At 36.5% G+C, this 20,976-nt stretch overlaps 1 protein-coding gene across 5 annotated transcripts in view; it reads left to right on the forward strand.

Annotated features, from left to right (window-relative positions):
* Positions 1–20,976, forward strand: part of LOC115453818 (ecdysone receptor-like) — a 279,568-nt gene that overhangs the window by 235,606 nt on the left and 22,986 nt on the right. For 2 of the 5 annotated variants that reach the window (XM_030182564.2, XM_030182557.2), the window contains one exon: positions 6,560–6,607. The exons of 1 other annotated variant lie outside the window; for it this stretch is intronic. In XM_030182564.2, the coding sequence (XP_030038424.1) occupies positions 6,560–6,607 (48 nt within the window). Of the gene's footprint in view, positions 1–6,559; positions 6,608–12,116; positions 12,813–20,976 lie in introns of those variants that run through there. 2 more of the 5 variants (XM_030182591.2, XM_030182549.2) reach the window with 2 other exon arrangements.

A 20,976-nucleotide genomic window follows, 5' to 3' on the forward strand; every position in this document is an offset into this window, starting at 1 on the left:
TGCTTAGATAAGCATAAGTGAGGGCGTAAGATCTTTGCTCACAGGTGGGGGTAAAAATACAGAAATTCCACTCATTATACGTGAACAGACCAACACGAAAGGGTTATGGAGATAAAAAAAATCTTAAGTGTAAGATCAAAACACCAAGAGCTATTCAAATAATACTAAATTAATATTTTGTTATATCTTGTAAAACAGAAATGTCGAACAAAACAGATATCAAACCGATTATAAAGTCTCTCACTAATAGAACGTTGTCTGTGTAGGCTATATTTTATTTTGATCTCATTGCTTTTATTCCGGGTAAAGACTTTCACGAAGAGTCGCTAGCAAAAGGTAGTAAATCATATTTTGATGATTTACAAATAGCGAGATAAATCACAATTTATTCAGAGTAATCGGAATAAATCAACCAATTCACATATTCGTAAAATAATATATTACGTATTAGTGGCATTGAAAAAGAGTATTAATAGTTTGAGAGCTAATTTGTAATATATCAATAATCATTTATTTGTTGAAAAAGATTTTTGCTAGATCAAATACTGCAACAATGAAATAATATCCCCGAGGAGTAATAACAAAAGCACATTTTTAATTAAAAATAAATAATACGTATACGCCAGCAAAGTAAGACTAGTGAAGTAACATAGAAATAAAATAAATAATAAATATTTTGACCGTTGTAACTCATCCACGCAGTAAAATGCATAATAAATTGAACTTTAAGTTAACGACACTATAACAACTAGAGCATAAAATCAATGATTTACAAACTCGGAAACATGTTAAATCTTTGTTTACTACCACTGAAGTACATACTCTTAAGCGAAACTTACGAAGATAAATGTGAAGGGGAACGCTTCCGGCAAAAGGAATTTGATGTATTTGTGTACATTGCCTGCCTATTAATCTATTTTTGACTATTTTAGCATATGACGGAAATAATGATATAATACGGAACGGCAATGAGCTATGTTACGTGTAAAAGATATAGAAAATTTGAGACCGAATATCACTATTGTTAACCTACAAAAATGGGTTTAATATTTTTTGAAGCAATTTGGCATTTTTGTAATATTATGATTATAATTAAAACACAAACTATAGAAAACGCAATATAATAGAATAGTTTAAAATAATTCGGCTATAAAAAACATTTTAAAACTATACGATAAATAATTTACTTTTATAAATGTGTAATTCAGTGAAAATAGTAAATATTGTAAGTAATAAACATTTCAAACAAACCCTTTGAACTTCAAGAATGTAAAAAAGTATACATAAGTAATAACATTCAAAGGATACGTTAAACCCCAGGTGCACCAAAACTACTGTAACGAGCTAACTTATAATGCCTAAGTTAGTGTTTAACCGCTGGTGCCATAATTAGTTACCAAGACATAAGATAGAAAAGGATAGTACGATGCGGACCAAGGATAAGACAGGGATAGAAATGTAACAGTCGTAATTAAGGCGATAGTGCGGTTGAAATGTCAAGACTTAATGTGCAATATAAAAGGATCGGTAAAAAACACACGTGTGTTACGGACATAAGTCGTGCGGCTTTATAAGTTACGTGGAAAAGGTTATGGTATAAGAAAATACGTTCTTGTCGACGCAATGTTGTTTGCTGAGACCTATTAAAGTTCACATGTTGGAATAGGTTTGCACTTTCTATTCGATCGTAATGTTGAAGAACAATTTGTTACTTTGTCAAATTGTTTTGAATTTTTGGACTGATATCATGAAGGAGTTAAAAATATAAGGATGAAGAAAACAAATTAGACAAAATATTTTTTCAAAGACTCGAAGACCGGCAGACCTTCACCTAATCCCCACGACCTTTGTCAGGCCATTGATCTCGGCAAAGAACCAATATTTCACAATATTTTAAGTCGTTCACTGCATTTTGAACAGAAAACAATAAATGGGTAAGTTTAAAATTGAATGAATATCACGACTTGCAAAATGATTTACAAGACTTGATTAAAGGTCGGAACCTCAAGCCCAGGCCAAGCTCTCGGTTGACTACGCTATTGTGGTTGCGTTTAATAATTAAAAGTCAAAAGGTTTCGCCGTCGAGGCTTGTTTATGATCACCGATAATTACAATACTGTTAATATTCACTCGCACCACCGACCAATTTGTGTTCAACATCACACCACGAACAATGCAAGAGCGAGATTGTTACAATCGTCTGGAAATGGCGCGTGTGTTACAGAAAATATGTTGAATGTAGGAAATATCAAGAAAATAGTTTTATGCAATGCAATGCGGCAGTAAAACTCGCTCGTTATTGCTCGAACCATACGAATGGTAAGAGAAGTTAAAACAAGTGCATTGGCGTCGACCGTGCGACCATTCTGCTTTATTCCTAGCTGGAACAATAGAGCTGGCTGTAATGCGGCCGGCCGTGCTGCCGCCGCCGATCATTGCTGCGAGTTACGACGCTATAAATACGGCAGGACGTGCCCGTGACCTGCGCCGTACCACACCACTCGTGCTCAACCCTCGCCTACACGACCATGCTTTGCACTTGCGCAGTTTTTTTTCTCCTTGTTTTGCTTTTATAGAGTCGCATTAAGTATCCCTAATGTGAGTATTTCTCCGTACGTGACTTTAAATACAATTGTTCTATACCGGCGCCATTTTATTACGCTTAAAATAATTCCATACGTGAGTTTCGTAAACAAGTTGTTAACGACAGTAACATTGAACTCGGTTTCAGTTAAATTGCCTTTACAGACGATAAATCATCTTATTGAAATGACCTTACTTTAAATTTCCGTTTATGCGGTGAGGGAGCCTCCTGCAAGCGATCCTGCAATTGTATAAATTAAGATAACCGAACACCCAGAGAAACGAGTAGACAAGGCCTTGGCGAAGGTCCAGCGCAACTAGGGCAAGCGTTCCTAGGTGTCTAACGCTAAACCGTTTGTTGGCAATCGCTTTAATAGGTTATGATTATGTGGAATTCTCAACGCATAAATAAATTATTAATTCAAGTAATACGGGTGTATGAAATATTTGAGTTCATTCCTTTGAACACAAACTCTAAAAATCTAATCTATTTGAGTTTCACTACTTCTCAAACTGGATAAATCATTCGCTGTACACGTCTCTTGTAGATTAGTTCACAATTAAGATGAGCAAAATAATATTGTTTTACGAGATGCAACAGACAACGGAGCGTAAGTTGTGTAAAGGTAGTTACAGACCTTCAATCCACCTTCCCATGTTATTGCTTATTGGTGCTTATTGGCCATGACCGTGACTCGCAATTAGATGTAATTACCTTCAATTTGTGCAGCTACCAATGTTATATGCGGTGGTCTGGCTCGATGTCTAACCTGCAATATGCAATTACTTTACCTTAGCAAATTGAGCTCACCAAGATTAGAGCACTGTATTTGTATTTTATTCAAAATTAGACGTTATTCACGATTATGTAACATAACCTCGTGTGTTATGAGAATAGAACTTTTGAGTGGTGTTAACTACATCTGGGAACCGAATGTCCGACCTCAATAGCAACGGTCTTAAACTACAACGTGCAAATTACCAAATAGCACATGTTTGCTTTGTTTAAAATAAGCAGTTATTTTTTGTAATTACAAATTTGGCAAGGAAGCTGGAGCCGACGTAGGCTGTCAATCCGTTCCTATAATATCTCGCGTGTGGTGCTTTTGGCAAATTCCTCCTGGGAGTCAACGTTTCCTCTGACAGCGGACACGGCTCATGTCACCGAAATAAATTGCTTTACTATATATTTAAAAAGTAGAGAACATGTTTTTCATCTAATTGTTACGCTGTAGTCGTGAAAAATCGTTTTCTACGCTTATCCGACTAAAAAATCTAATGTATTTTTTAATTATCTATTTAAAACGTGTCGGTGTGGAAGAACACTTAGTGACACATGCCGCTGAGAATATTCAAGTGGTATTTTTTTCTATTTAAAAGTTTTACCGGAATGACGTACCTACGTAAAAATATTCTGTCATACCATCACATTTTTATCTAAAGAGCGCTTTATGAGCATGCCGTAACACTCAACTTGGCGGTTAATGTTCTTTTTGTACCGAGACTAGAATTTAAAAAAAGAACTTTCTACGTTCTGATTGAATCAAAAACTTGGTCACACGATTAAAAAATAAGACGAAAATTGCGCGTAATTCGCAACCTGCACTCGCCTAGCAACAGAGTTAGCCTGATTCTTGGTTGTGTCAGCGCACCTAATATTAGCCAGTGAAGACAATACGTTACGCAACATGGCATGCACCCGCCTCCATCGGCAGTCAGCTCACGCGCGAACAACGGTCGCAGCGACGATGCATTGACGCTTCTATGACCTAATTGCAGTTTGATTCTCATACATGCGGGTATGGTTGTTTGTAAAATATTTTGTGGGGTTGTTCGTTGGGTAGATGTGCGTTATGTCGACTATGTTTGCTCATAGCATATGTCAGATTTATTGTTAGTATTTCTGGAATACAGTTCACTATAGCTAGTACTGAATTCAATGTTAATTTTTTGAAATTCCAGGTACAACACAGATAAAACTACTTCTCAAAGCTGTCATGACTTATGAGTTACATGAAATAGTTATATGCAAACTATAAACCTAATTTTACAACTGGAAATGTTTCTTACAAAATCAATATACATACCGACGTTGGTTTCTTTCTGTCTATTAAAAAGTAATACCTTGTTTTCCTTGAGAAGCTCGTAAATAATCTCATAAAACAGCGCAGGGCCCAATTATTACGTTCGCCTGACTTTAATCGAGATAAATGACCGTTCAATGTACTACAGCGACGAAACGAAACGTAATTCTGTCTTTTTAAATCGAATATGACTTTCTTAACAGTCCCTCGGCTGAATTAAGTACGATTCAAATTGAGATGTTTCGTTCACTTCCAAGTCGTGACACAAATTTACAGAGATCTCAAACAACAGTAAAGTTATATCTTCCGCGGGTCTATTGGTAATGGACAGCTCAACACGCTGCGATACCTGATTGTGCAAATTCCCATGGGCTCCTTACTAAAGTTCCCAAGCATAACCCGTTCTTCGGACTTAAATTTTATATCATGACGCTGATAACGATGCGAAATGGTCCAACAGTTGAATAAAATAATTTGTGAAACGCAATAAAACTGGACTCAAAGGGGTTTTTACTAATCGCATAACACATTCTAAACTCGTACTCGTATGAATGCATGTAAGAGTGGGGCCACATGAGGCCAGTGCGTTATGACACTACATCGCTCCAGAGCGCAACGTGCTGCGGCGGGAATATTAGTACAGAAATCTGTGCAGCGGTACGACATGCACAGTATCGTACACGCGTTGCAGTATTTATATCAGCTAACGCACCGCGGCCGTGTGGCCCCGCTCTAACGCGTGTTCGCAATGCGTGCAAGCGAAAGTAGCGTCAATGCTAAGATGTGAAAGGCTAAGTTCACGTAGCATCAGTTAACATTGTCTGGATCGCATTATGTAAGTGTTCGTGCGACTGCGAGGAACGGTAACATGGTTCCTTAGCAGGTCACACTGCGAATGGCATTAGTCGCTGTCAAGTGCATAGGAGTCAACGAACAGGATTTAACATTGCGTATGCGTTAGATGCAACGTAGCCTTGACTTCCTCCAATACCTGCCTATGGCTCTCGGCCAGATACATTCACTGACCGATTGCACACATTCGGAAAGTCCGGTATAATTTTGTAATTATTATTGTGCTAGTCCCGCACTGTAGCGTGTTCTTGCGTGGAGATAACGACAGGATCATTTATCATGCGGTATTGGAAGGGTGGTACTCGTGCGCTATATATTTTAAAGTATAAAATACGAGCTATAAAGCTAGTTAAAGAGGAGTGAGATGTCTAGGCACGGTTGTTTTATTGTGTCGCCGTAATGTTCGCGTCCGTTGAAAGGATGGCCGGTGTGCGGTGTGCAGTGCTCGCCTACGTGGGCAGTTAAGGCTATGCAGCCGGCGTGTTAACCCTGCCATTATCTTTTAATACCATCGACTTCATTATTCGCTACATTTTTTTGCGACGGCAGCGAGGCGCGGCCGGCATCGCGAGTCGCCGACACGGGTTTGATAACCCGGAGACCTTGGTCTTAATTGCGCTTGCTCGGACCATTCCGCCGCGTCCGCTTTTTATGCGCCTGCACATCGCTAGTAAAAACACGACAACGACGCGGACGCCTACCCAGCCGGCTCTAAATGATGCAATAACTCGGAGAAAACTGTGACTAGTCGACAACTCCTCAAACTTGTTGGTTGTTTGCTTACTTCATGTGCGCTGTACCGAGAAAACCGCACTTAGACATGCTGAATCCTTTGTAGATCTTACTTGATGAATATACTTTTTGTTTTACTAACAAGAAACAGCATGCATTTTAAAGCATGTCAATGAATAGAAAAAGAGAAAGGACCACTATATAAAGATTACATTGAGCTTATTTTTGCTTTTTCCTCCTTTTCCATGTTAGCCGGTTGCAGAAAGTAATATGAGCTTGATTATAATTGCTACGTTTACTTGTTTCAGGTAAGGAGATGAAATATATTCAGGAAGTCGGACTCGGTGATCCATCAGGTATTTTTATATAACAAATTTTAACAAAATATTTTTCTTTAAATTAGTACGTGATGTTTGTGCTATCTTTCTCCCGAAAGCCACAACAAAGGATTGCATGGCTGACAGCCAACTTTCGGCGGTATTAATCATTCCTCGCTACATAAAGTCCGCCATTTATAAATCTGTACATACCTAAGTAACGATAACCAAAAACAAAAAATAAACAAAAAAGGAACAATAAGAACAAATTAAAACTTGATTCGGCTAAACAAGTTTGATAAAAAGTATATTAGCCATTAGCGGATGTCAATTTATAAAACACATTTATAAAAAGCTTTCATATTACCTACACATGGAATAAGGCAAATAAAATGAGGATGAATAATTAAAAATGCGGTTTCATACTATTTTAATAAATAAAAGTAATTTACATTGTCATAGCACATTGTATTGACGTATTCAGTATTGTTGGTAAGCCTTATAATAATAATTTAAATACGAAAGTTTTGATGTTTGTAACTCAGTCATGTCAGAACGGCTGAACGCATTAGGATAAAATTTGGCACTGAGATTATAATCTGGAATAGCATAAAGCCTTCTTTTATCCCAAAAAATATTTTTCACGCTGGTTAAGTGGAGCAATCAAAAGCTTGTAAGTTAGATATCGGGTCAATTTTTTAAAAATTATATATGAAAAATACTGTACCGTCCTTCAAAACTAGGTTATTTAAACGCAAGGTAAAAGATTTTATGTTTATTTGCATAATCCCCTGTTTTGCTTTAATTTAAATTTCGGTCTATACTGGAGTCTGGGGCACATTTCCAATGTCCTTGAAAGTATTGCTACAAACGTCTACAAAGATATAAACCGCTTCATGCAAAAAAGTAACGAGTTTTCCATTTTGATCGCTATACAGAAGTCTAAATTTATGATCTATTTTTGTAACTGCTGTGAAAGAAGTCTCAAGACATGATAATAGTTTTAAGACTAAAGATGACTATAATGATAGGGCAGGTGATTATGCCGAATAAAGATGTCGATATTACTCACATGTAATCTATCACTCATAGTATGAACACCTACGCCAGTGAAAGAAATGATCCACGTTGAAGTACTCTACCATCAACACGAAACTTTGTAATACAGTAAACAAACACTTAATACAGAGTAGTAAGAGTACCTTAATAATCTAGACAACTAAACATACACTTATTTATTCAACAAATTATTGGAGACAAGAAAGTCTATATACCCTCTATGAGAACTAATTGGAAAGTTACTTTTTTGCGTCTCTACAAATAATGTGCTAGTTATATTACGCATATTCTTACATAGGTTGTCAATGACGTTATATTTATTGCATTGAATGGATGCTATAGAACTTGAAGTCAAATGTCAAAACAATATTAAATGTCTACCATTTGGTATGAAATAAACGAAATATATAGAGTAACAACGTGCATTAATGTTGGAATGGAAGCTAATCTACCAAATCAGAAATCATTGCAGCGAATGATAAAATAACATGATAAAGACAAATCTGCAATCAAGCTATACCAAAGATGCATGAAATAATTAAAAAGTTGACGGTTTTAAGACTATTAAAGAGGTTTATTGTTTTAATTGAAAGACACATTTGTCTAACCTACTAGCTAATTTGTCTAAACTGCTAACACAAACATCTTTGCACTATAATATTAGAATCGTATCCGCAAAGTTACATTCTTGCATCTTTAGGCCTGCTGGTTTTCAAAAAAAATGTGAATAATCGATAAAGGTTCACCTATACTTTAGAGTTTAGATGTTTAAAAATATTATTATATTCCAATAAAAGGAAATGTAACCGAGAGATCTAAACATTGATTTGTGTAAACGATAAACCAAGCTTAAGGCGATACCTCAAGGTCCATTTTCATACATTTTGTTTCACCTTTAATCTGAAAATGTATGAAAATGGACCTTGAGGTATCGCCTTAAAGAGGTTTGGAAAGACGATACAGAGGTAAGAGAAGGGGCAAGAGGGGAAGCACGGGAACCAATCGAGCATTTTATTGCACGCACGACTGACCAACATCACGATTGTTCAAACACTTACCAATACTGGCGCGGAAAAAGCTTTGGACTTTTGTTAGTTTCTGTTCAGTCATTGTGTTTTTTAGCGATTTAACATCAATTCATTGTGATTATTTCCTATAAATAAAATTTAAGTATGGCAGGTTGAAATTGTCTAATTATTTTTTCGTTCTTGTTAAGTATTCATTTAGCGCATTGAATTTTGAGAAGTGATAAAATTCGTCTTTACGTTACCTATTGTGTTGAAAGGTGTTTATTTTGTAATTCAATTGTACGCTTTATTTTTCTACATTATAAAAGTCATTTGAAGCTTTTGATTAACATCATTAAAATTGTTTATGATTTTATTTTTGCGTAACATATAAGTAGGTACTTAATCGATGGATTGCTATCTAAATAATTAAAAAATACGTGGGAATGTTCACAAAAATAGATAAATAAAACGTTTAGTTCATACGACTTTGTCAATTTGTAATCATTTGTTTCCGTAATAGGCAATGTAACCTTGAAGCTATATTTAGTAAGAAGATAGGTAAATGACTAATTATTTATTTTTCAATTCCTTTACAAACCAATTTGCTGTACAGCGGAATAAACCAATTTAGTTCTGTAGTACATAGTATTAGTAAGACTAACGAATCTGCCATTACAAATTAATGGAATCATAAATTATGAAAGAAACTGGAGAATGTAATTGTGAGATAAATGTAAGAATCCGCATCACAATTTACATCAATCGTCGCGGTCATGACACGGTGACGTATTATTCGCAAATAAATTACTTCTTTTTTTAATTGCATGACGGATTCGTGGCTGTGTTATATGTATTTCCAAAACATAGACAGGTCAACGCTCTGTGCAAACACGTGATGCTGTGACGCTCACCGATGTTCGTAGGCAATCATGGCGGCCGCCGTCATTACAACAAATCTAATCGAACTGACGGTACGCCACCGAATTGTGTTTATACATCGCTGCCTCACCACACAACACGCACAGACTTCACCCATCACGCAAAGCAATGTAATTCGAATTCATTTTTTATCTCGCTGCGTACCGGCCAACGCAGATTTATCGTAACACCTTCATAAATCGGTACCATCAGAGGCAGACCTGAATGGGCCAATTTGGGTCGACGTCCTATTTTCTTTCTGATTTGGAGGACATATCAGTGATTCGTGTCAATGTGTCACATGGCTGCCTGATTGTGCCCCATCTAGGTTATGTTTATCTGTGTAATAAGGGCGTCTCGACACGTATAGATTTGCATTGATAAAGCGACAGATAAACTTGCGAAAATTTATTAGGCTGCGCGTTAATCAATTGTTTTGAACAAATAAAATAAGTAATCTCTAAGGTACTTTTCCTCGTAGCATTTAACATTGTGTAGGTATTAATTATTTAAAATTTTAAGGATTTCCTAGAATTATGTTTTCAACAGCACGTTTCGTGACTGCAGAAATAAACTTGTAAATTTGAAGATATTAATTATCCGGTGTCTCTTTAAAATACTTCTTCAAGTTTAATTAATAATTCTATTAGAATAATAATAATGTCAATTCTAATTTAGTTGGTAACAATGAATGCATTTTGTTGTCAAAATAATATTTGAATCTCAATCCACTACTTGGCAGAACAGGGTTATGTGATTACAATAAAAAGAAAAAAATTATATCAATGACCCTATAGTATAGATAGTAGATGGGTATGTTCAAGATCTAAAGGGCAATACCTACCTACTTACCTACTTAATTTAAGTTATTACAAATTCTATCACAATATCGCATAAATGGTTTTAAAGGCGAATTATTAAAATAGTGCTGCTACTACTACTTGTAATGAAAAATAATATCTCATCTACCCTTGCACATAATAAAATGGTGACAGGCGGATGTCTACATTATAGATATTAAAGAAAAACAAATATGGCGGGCCTTTACTGGAGCAACAGAAGCCAAAACATTTTTTTCGGTACCCAATTTTTATACTAGAAGTCTAACTTAAAATATAAGCTCCATTTTAACACGGGAAAAAACGAGACTTTTATCCTGGAAAAAGATAATTCATGATATTATTGAGCCACTTATTTAATACTAGCTTCCGCACGCAGCTTCGCCCGCGTGGATTTCGGACTTCAAAAAGTAGACAAATATAATGAGAAAGCTTCGAACTGCTAAGCTATCGGGAGTTACACGTGTTATTGTGAGTCAACCATAAAAGGTAGACATATGCTGTCGTGGGATATTTTTTATATAATTTTAAGGAGAACATTTCCGTAATACATGATTTCTGTGTAGCTTTAACCATTAACGTTGCACACGCGAAGGAAGCTTAAAAAATGGAGTAACTTCTCCCGTTTTCCCAACATTTCCCTTCACTGCTCTGCTCCTATTAATTGTAGCGTGATGAAAAGTATACTATAACCAGCTCAGGAGTATGAAAAATAATTGTACCAAGTTTCGTTAAAATCCGTCGAGTAGTTTTTGTTTGTATAACGGTTATACAGACAGACAGACAAACAGACAAAAATTTTACTAATTTCATTTTTGGCATCAGTATCGATCCCTAATCACCCCCTGATAGTTATTATTTTGGAAATATATTTCATGAACAGAATTGACCTCTCTACAGATTTATTATAAGTATAGAAGAAGAATAACCATGTTTTTCTTTCTAAAGTTAAGTCTTCGACACGTCGGGATAAAAAGAAAATATAAGAACCGCAATAAAATCCAAAAAATAGTCTAATTTTAATGTCTAACATTCGCGTAAACATAAGAAATTATCACGTTTTTATGTTTGACGAAGTAAATAAAATTTATTAATACTATTAAAATTTTACTAGGTTACCTATGTGTCTATCCGTCACCTTCACAACAATCATAATCACACAAAAGAGCATAATCAAATTATATAATATTAAAAATTATAAAATATAAACAATTCTAAACACCTGCTTACTGACCTCGATAATCGACATAATTAAAAATCTGGAATAATCCTTTGTGATTTTTTGTCGTATTTTAGTTGGAATGTAAATTATAATAAAGTTGCTACCGAACTATATTAACTATTACAACGAAATTTTAATAGGTAACCTCTTAATTATATTATAATCAGATAAAAGAAAAACAGCAAATCTATAGATTGCAAATAACTTTCTCAAGATCAGAAGTTGCGTAACAAATAGCGAAGTTGTTTTGATAGAGCAAGTCTTCATAAATTGAGGGTGTTTTATCGGCGCGCTACATTATGTCGCCGGTAACTTGACTTTCTGTGCCACGGCCCACGGCTGTGCGGCGGCCGGCGGGCGCGGGGGGCGCGAGCGGGCGGCGCGGCGGCAGCGCAGCGCGACTCGCGGGGGACGGCGGGGGGCGGCGGCGTGACGTCACGTTCGACCGTGGCAGTGAGTAGTGAGAGCGGCCGCGTCGCTTGTTCGCTCGCTCTACGTACTCCGTTGACGACGGTCGCACGCGTGCAACGTGCTCGTTTTTACGGCTCAAGCGAACGCGGTAACCTCCGTCTCCACATCACCGAGCGAACTCTAGAACTCGCGTACTCTTCTCACCTGTTGCTTCGGATTGTGTTGTGACTGAAAAGCGACGCGTATCGTGGTCGAAGATTCTCTATAAGTGCATAATATATTCGAGACAGTGGATAGCGATTCGTTTCGGTTTCATCGCGCGGATGAGTGGTTCATGCCCGTAGAGACGCGTTTAGATAGTTTAGTGCGAGGAAAAAGTGAAGTGAAAGCCTACGTCAGAGGATGTCCCTCGGTGGTCACGGAAGCCGGGGCGTGTGACGCGCTCTTCGACATGAGACGCCGCTGGTCAAACAACGGATGTTTCCCTCTGCGAATGTTTGAGGAGAGCTCCTCTGAAGTGACTTCTTCCTCGGCGTTCGGGATGCCGGCGGCCATGGTAATGTCACCGGAGTCGCTGGCGTCGCCAGAGTACGGCGGCCTCGAGCTCTGGAGCTACGATGAGACCATGACAAACTATCCGGCGCAGTCACTGCTCGGCGCGTGTAATGCGCCGCAGCAGCAGCAGCAACAGCAACAACAGCAGCCGTCCGCTCAGCCGCTGCCGTCTATGCCGCTGCCGATGCCTCCTACGACTCCTAAATCAGAAAACGAGTCCATGTCGTCAGGTTAGCGTTAATTATTTTTCAAATCCGAATGTTCTAGAATGATTGTGATAAGTTGTTGGGTTCCGAAAGTTTACATATTTTTTTGGCGGCAAGCATAGCGTTTAGCGTGCGAGCTTGCGAGCGAACCGCCGCCGCTGTCATCGACCTTTGGCCCGGATACCTTGACCGGGCGTTGCGAGCCGATGTCTCCTTGCCCTTACAATCACAATCGTTTTGTTTACCTATATTCTATCATTTGAATTTGAGTTTTGCTAATGGAGTTTTAACGTAGTTTGAGATAAAAATAACATTCTAATTAGGTTTCGAAGGCAATTTAGACTTATCTGCATTATACCTAGTAACCTGTTTGTTTTGCATTGTCTAGATTATTAGATTTCGCATTTGGATTTCAATTTATAAGTAAGTTTATGTACATATTATGGTCAAATCAAGTTCAAAGTATACGCGATTTCTCATGTCTAGGATGTAGCAGTAGGTAATGCAGATTATTTATTGGGTTAAGTACCTATAAAATGCAAGTTGGTTGATACACCGATATTTTGTACCACATGAATAGTAATGCCTAGGTTGAGTTAGAATTTTAATGTTGGTTTGTTTTTATTGCGCTATACCTACGTGCCATAATCTATTGATGTGCGAGTGCGACTCAGTAGGTAATCTCGGAATGACATATTGTGGGCGAGACTAAAAATACAAACCAGCTTATATGCATCAGCATCGTCTAATAAAAACGTAATAATGACACTTCGTACACAATTATCCAAGTGCTTGACGCAATCACACTGGGGCTAGAAGCTTACATATAAATTTATTCACATTGAAAATTTGCCTAGATAGAAGATAGAGTTCGTGGTTTTACTTATCACATTCAAATGGTTTCTGAAGAACGAAATCCAAACAAATTAGAAAAACTCCACAATGTTTACCGAGAAGACAAATCGGTCATCTCCCGCGGGCCACATGCGGCCGTTTAACGAGGTCGATAAAACTGTTAGAGAATCTTCTAGAACAAATAGTTTGAATTTCATTGCTCAGTGCGTAGCATACTTTGCAAGACTGCTAATTACCAGTAGATAGCAAGAATCTATATATGAATTACTCATTTCTTTTCCTGCATATAATAATACAGCAATCACACAATTGCAGACTTAAAGATTCCGCTCCATTGTCCCTGCCCGCTCTACGAGGGATCTGACATGATGATACAGTAATTATTCCTTGGGAAAAAACTACTCTCATTATTTTCATTGTCTGCACTCATGAATACCTTAAGTTACATATTACATGCATGTACTATAAAAAGTTCAAGTGCCATGTACTAAAAATGTTTCATAATTATCCGTTGATTGAGGTAGATGATTGGTTGATCCTACTAAGTATTCATGATTGCATGCGGAATAATATTCTTTAGCAATAATATTAAGGCTACTATTTAAGTTTAAACTCCAAAGATGTCTTTCGAGTTAAGCAAATGTACTCTCTAACTTCAGTGTATAAATACTCAAACGCCGTGCCTATGTTTGATTAGACGAAAACCAATATGGGAGGTAATGTTTAGGTTTGACTAATTCTTTATCACACAAACTAGCAACATAAGGTCATCATGGAAAATTTTGTCAGGCGGAATTTCTATATCCAATGGCCTTGTGTATAAGAGATAGAAAAAAAAATCTACAGCCAATATTTTTCATAACATCGTGTAATGTTCAAATGGATTATTAATTGTAGGGCGTGACCTAGACCTAATGTGAACTTAGTTATAATATTGCATACGTCTTACGTCATTGATCCAAGAGCCACCTTAGTCATCGTGTTTCAATAACTTTATCTAAGACGAAATATCGTGACCATGCTATACAAAAGAATAACTTTTGTTAGCTCGATATAATATGTACACTTATAGAACTTAATCTATCATCAAATATCGGGGGATGCGAGACGATAGCCGGATTGGAAGTGTGGGGCCCGCACCCTCCACTAACGTACATATGTTGGGCTATTTTTATAATTTTCAAATACTCCCCCTGAACATTACTAGTCGCTAGAGATAAATAGTTATTTAGATTATTCATAGAGTATTGTTCTAGAAAATCCTATGAAACGATGAGTATTTGCTACTTAATGGTTGGTTAGTATTTTTCCATTGTGTCACGTGCCATACCAGAAAACAATGTCTGTAAAATCTTGTTATTGTCGTTCACCATAAACTGACAAAATAAATCTGCTCAATGTCCGTATATTTTTATTGCACGCAATATTCCCGAAAAAATATTTTTACTGGTTAAAAATGGTCTCGGGGTACATTTTTAAGACAGTAATTCCATTCGGAATAATTTCAATTTGCCAAGTAAAGAAACAATTTAAAAATAAGCTGGATGCAGCGAGGATTCGTCGAAGCGAGTGCGAGCGCTCCGGTCCGACCGGTTTCAGACCACTTCTGATGGTAAATCGCATCGCTTGACAAGGCACGTATACATCTACAGACATGATATACTTTAACATATACGCTGAAGATGTTACAAATAAAAGAATCGTGCAATCGCGAATACGGATCGAGACAATCAGTTTTGTGAGCTTACTTTGATTAGTACGCAAAACCGAATCAAAGTAAAAAATGCACGAGCGTATCTTGATTTAATATTCTTTCGGCGTGGTAATTCAGTCGTGTTTAAATTGTTAGTTTTATTGTTAGCAATATTAGTTTTTTTGTAAATTAGATATTTAATACGCATTTAATTAAAATTTAGCTGAACATTTTTTTTATTACAGATCGATTCATCTAATAATCGACATAATGGAATTAACGTGTTATGTAGTATGCACAGCAAATTATTTTAATCGTGAAGTAGAAATTAGTACCCTCAGAGATTTCCACTTTCGTCTATGCTCGACCAAGCGATAAACTCGAGTTTCACATGTAAAACCACTATAAATGCTTACCTTTATAATTATCGCCTTTTCATACGTATTAGTATCCGACTATTTACAAATTTAAATAATGAACAATCGCGATATCACGATTTAATATTATAATAATATACATTGGATTACTGTGGTTACTATGCCATAAACACATATTGCATGGCTCTATTTTGCAATTACTGATTTAATTAATCACTCAAGTCCTATATCCGAACAATATCGGCGTAACTGAATTAGCATGCTAATTAGGAGTATGATATAAATTGACTTCAGTATACTTTATTTATCTAATTAAGCCTGTATAAATAACTATAAAAATGATATCTAATGCCACAGAAATACTTGAAAATATTAATATATAAATACGAAGTGAAATAAAACCTATTGCAACTGCGGCGAGACCGGAATGATTTGCGACAATCTGAACTTCCTGGTAATTTATTTTGAAACCCTGAAACGCACTTAGAACATTGACTTTTGGGCAGTCTCCGTTCATATTACGTGTCTTGCTATTTTGGGCACAGAAATCTTTCTGAGTTTGGCCGAGCTCTCAGTGCTGGATAGTTGTTTCCATTCTATGTTAATTATCTTTTTTATATGTATATTAAAGAATGTTATCTTGTTACCATGCCCGCATGTTTCTGCATTGATGGTGCTAACTAGCCATAACATAGAATACATTTTATTGACGCATTCGGTCCAAATGACGTGCTATGCGGGCCTGTTTATTAGGGAATGTCGTTCTCATGATTTCCACGTCTTGATCTAATTTAGATATCGTTTTATTAAACTTAATATGTAAATGGAGCTCGTGTGCCAAGGTTAGTGCCAGGTTAACGTTTACGTCTAAACAACAATCAGAAATAATCCGTCAAAGTTAAAGCGATAAAAATAAGAGCTTCCTTTTGCCTAACATGCGTCCGGTCAACGACTTAACTTTTCACACGATTTCAATTTCTTTTTTTTACCAATATAAAACGTATTTATTGTAATACAATAGTTAGTCATGCGGGCATTTAACACCGCGACTGCGTCTTCATACCATAATGGAAACATTTCACCAATAACCTTGAAAAATGACAATGAACGCCTACAATTTCCTCGATTACATTGTATTCTATTGTGTTCCGTTTGCTTTATTCAAATTTCTACAATTTAAGTTTTGCATATTCACGTACCTTTGTCCGTCTTTATAAAAATCCATTAAATAAAACGGAAAATATATTATTTAATAAGCTATTACCGACAGTGAGTAACTAATTCGCTTTGCAACCTGACAGTCGGTTAAAGCCTAGCCTTTATGAAAATAATGTACCTATTACCTTCTTTCAAAAGCAAATTACGGTTTATAATTTCTCACAGGCTAACAGATGAAATATTGACGGCACCTACCTATATTAAAATTAGGCGTGGATGATGTACCAAATAGTATTTTTCCATTTAAAAGGAGGCTTTATTTAGAGAAACATTAAATTAAATTATTAGATGAGTAAACAATTCTCTCAAGAATAAGCTCAGAACAGTTTTTCTATATAAATTTCCACCACTTATGGAGGACCTCCTCATGGCGCATACAATGTATGAAAAATAGCGACATCAATAGATCTTAGTCGGTATATGGGGTCTTAATTTCTAGAAGTCACAACAAGCATGTCATAGCCTAGATGACGTGTTATGACAATTATGAAACAGAGGGCGCAATTTAGTGCTCCTCGGGCCCCACGAGGTGAATGTAACATCGTCCGCGTGGGGGCGTCAAGGTCACCCAGGTTTTTTGACACGTATATAAATAGTATCGAAGCTAGTCATCCATCGTATTGATGTTTTGCAAATAAATTAACCATAAAAAAGATGATGTATACTTCTCCAAACAGTGACTATGACGGTGGTCACTGGTTACTACCTCAGTGGATCTCCAAAATTTACGAAATAGGATACGAACAAACAATAACTGCTAAATGAATTTTGTTTATCAACGTGATTAACCGTGATGAATAAGTGTTCATATTTGGAATTGACACCATCACGAGATTTTTGTAACGGTTGTACGCCACGAATCACGATCTGTTTAGTACTTTTGTATTATCTGATTTGGGAATTCCGATTTACGCATTATTTAATACATAGCGTTATGTCAGTCTCTTTTACCGAAGGGTAGATGTAATAATACCCACCGGCTCCTTCCCCTTGTTTTATTTTCTTATAATATGTAATATAAAAAGCATATTTTCTACTACGCACCAAATTAAATGAAACAATACAAAAAAACCCAAACCAACTTAATTATTCGATCAGAGATTGTACGTGTTGATAATTTTAGAAAAAAAAAGGTACAGCGACACAATGCTAATTATTTGACGCCGCCGCGCGCACTGCTCCGTGCTTAGCCGGAAATTATTTGTTTCACCATTTGAATAATCGTATGTTTAATCGTTTGAAAAGGGTTACGGACCTCTGAGACCTTGCGGGTAAGTGCCTAAGTATTTGCCCAGTGATTAGAACTTCGAGCTAACGAGGATTTATTAGCCACGCAAATTTCGTCTAGAATAAACTTTTTATTGCCTTGGCAGGCAAACGAGCAAGCAACTGATGGTCGCCGACTATTCTTTCCCATCCTTAGACCATAGTAATTCGCGATACGAGGGGTACATCCAAATCGCGGTCCGCCGATACGCAATTAGTTTTTAGCTACTGACGTACGCCGAACAATGAGGCTTATGGGGTCGAACTGTAGTGTTATGCGTCTCTGAGCATCGCACTACGTGGTGTTAGAATTTTGCATCTTATTCACTAAATATTTAGCTCTAATCCGGGAAGCTGGTAGTGGGAAGTATTTGTGTTTTATCTTTCTAATAAGTCCAATTTCTTATACTTTGCACAACGGCTTAGCAAATGCATGTGTAATAAATGTATATCAAATACTTGTAAACAATTTAAAAATTATATGTAGTTAGTTAAATTAAATATTATGAAGATCAGAGGTTTTGTTCCGTTTACGGGGGCGAATGTTTTTTTGCAATAACGGGCGTTCTAATGGAATGACAGCTTTAAAAGCCATATAGGTAAAAGAGTTAAAAATCCCCTATATATTTATATACGACTATCAAAGTTGTCTTTTGATTCGAAAGCCTGTAAAAGCAAAAAGACAGATTTGCCCCCGTATTCGGAATACGGCACCCTGAGGAATGTAAAATGTAACTTAGTTTCTTATTATGTTTAAAATAGAGTTCATATTATGTATTGATATATGTTCAACACTATTCAAAGTTATTTTAACGTTTAAATACCATGGTGTTTGTATAATATTTAAAAATGTACCTATAACAAAATATAATTTTAAACAATTTTAATATTAATGACCGTTGTTGCCCTCGGTAATTTCGCTTCATTGTATTCTTCGGTATAACGCAATATGTTCAAACATAGGCAATGTAATTCAGTAAAGTCATTGCATATAACATTGTTTGTTTAATAACTAAAGAAAAAGTTCCACAGTATACAGAATGTTTAAATACGATACCGTATCCTTTATCATTGTTTGTGAGCTAACGTTTTTCAATGTGGTGTGAAACATGATACCGCTTCGGGCCGGGGTCATGCATGATTGATGATTCCTTAATCAAATAGGTCGGTGACCCGTCAGAATCTCGAAAGATAGCTTATGACTTCATATATTTAAATAGAATTATATAACTAGCAACGGAAAATTATATGTGCGAATTTCGCTCTTTTCGTTGGAATTTAATATGCAAATTGGATCATCGTGGTGATTAACCCCCATCTATACGCAGGGCTGTTCCTGGAATAATACAGAATCCATAGTTCAAACAGCTGCCGCGTCTAATATTCGTGAGGGTCACTTTTTTAATAAAAGCGTTTAGATTTAGGACCCTTGCCACTACGAACTATGGGGTACCTTTGGCCCCTCGTTCTCTAAGCACGCGGCTGTTGTGACTATTTCATTGTAAATCCCTTGGCTCATTCGGCCGAGAATTTGTCATTTGTCGGTTAATGAAGTAACAAAAATTAATCATCTAAGCTCATTTAAATAAAACCATGTTGTTGGGTCTTCGATCCGATTTAACCTTTGTGAGTTCATCGACACGAGATTACACTTATGTTTAAAAAACGGACAGCGCGTTACAGTCACTGAGTTTTTCACAACAATTTTGATAATGTAATCTCATTTCTTACGCTACAAGTGATACATGACGACTCTATTGAACGCTTATTTCTTGTGACACGGGCTTATTAGTAACGATACACTTGGACCACATTTACTTTCACTGAAGAATATTTTACTAACTCAATTACGCGTGCTGAGAGGAATTGAAAAGTCTGATGATGGTGATTATGTTAACGAGCGTTAATTAGTTAGAAACGCCTCTTAATGGACGTCTCTGCGTCGTTTTATTAATTTTCCATTAAATGACTAGCACAATTAACTATACTGTTACTTACTATACGTAAGTTATAGTAGTCAATTTTGTAAATACAACATCGTGTTCGGAGAGAAAAAATATTTTAATTCGACTAAACAATATTAGCAGATATTGTTATGTTTTGCGGATCAAAAGTATTTATACAGGGTGTCCATAATTAGATTAAAGAAAGTTTTTTTTAGTATTATATTATATTATCATTTAATTCACGAGTTTTGTATTTTCATTTACTAGTGAGACTACACGACAGTTCAATTATATGGCACAAACTTAGTATACTGTAACACTGAGTATTAATAAATCGCCGTCAACCAGTAGATTGATGAAGTACGGAAAGTGAAATTGTTAGAGATAAACAAAGGTATCCGAGAGGCAGCTCGGCTCGTCGGTCGGTCGGCACTAGGAAGACTAGCGGATGTGCGGTCGAGTGCCCGTCTCGCTCGGATGCGCGAGTGCTGCCATCCTCGCCTCCCATTATCTAGATTCGACTCGTCCGCTGTGACCATCTACTAGATGGAACGTCTTGAGACAATTCACTCACTGTTATTTACTAAGTGGTTTGAAAGATTTTCACTTCACGCCAGTCGGTTTCGTTTCAAATTACGCATGTAGATAAACTGATGTACACACGTATTTTTTTCAATATGTAGGACAAAGACGGCCTTAGAGTTCAATTTACTTTGACAAATAAAGATCATTATACCCTATATGACATTTCTTACGTCTGATGAATTAGAAGGGCGATATAACTTACAAGTGCTCCAGTAAAACATTATATCCAAACATGTATTCATCAACGT

This window comes from Manduca sexta, chromosome 17 (assembly GCF_014839805.1).
Source record: "Manduca sexta isolate Smith_Timp_Sample1 chromosome 17, JHU_Msex_v1.0, whole genome shotgun sequence".
NCBI lineage: Eukaryota > Metazoa > Arthropoda > Insecta > Lepidoptera > Sphingidae > Manduca > Manduca sexta.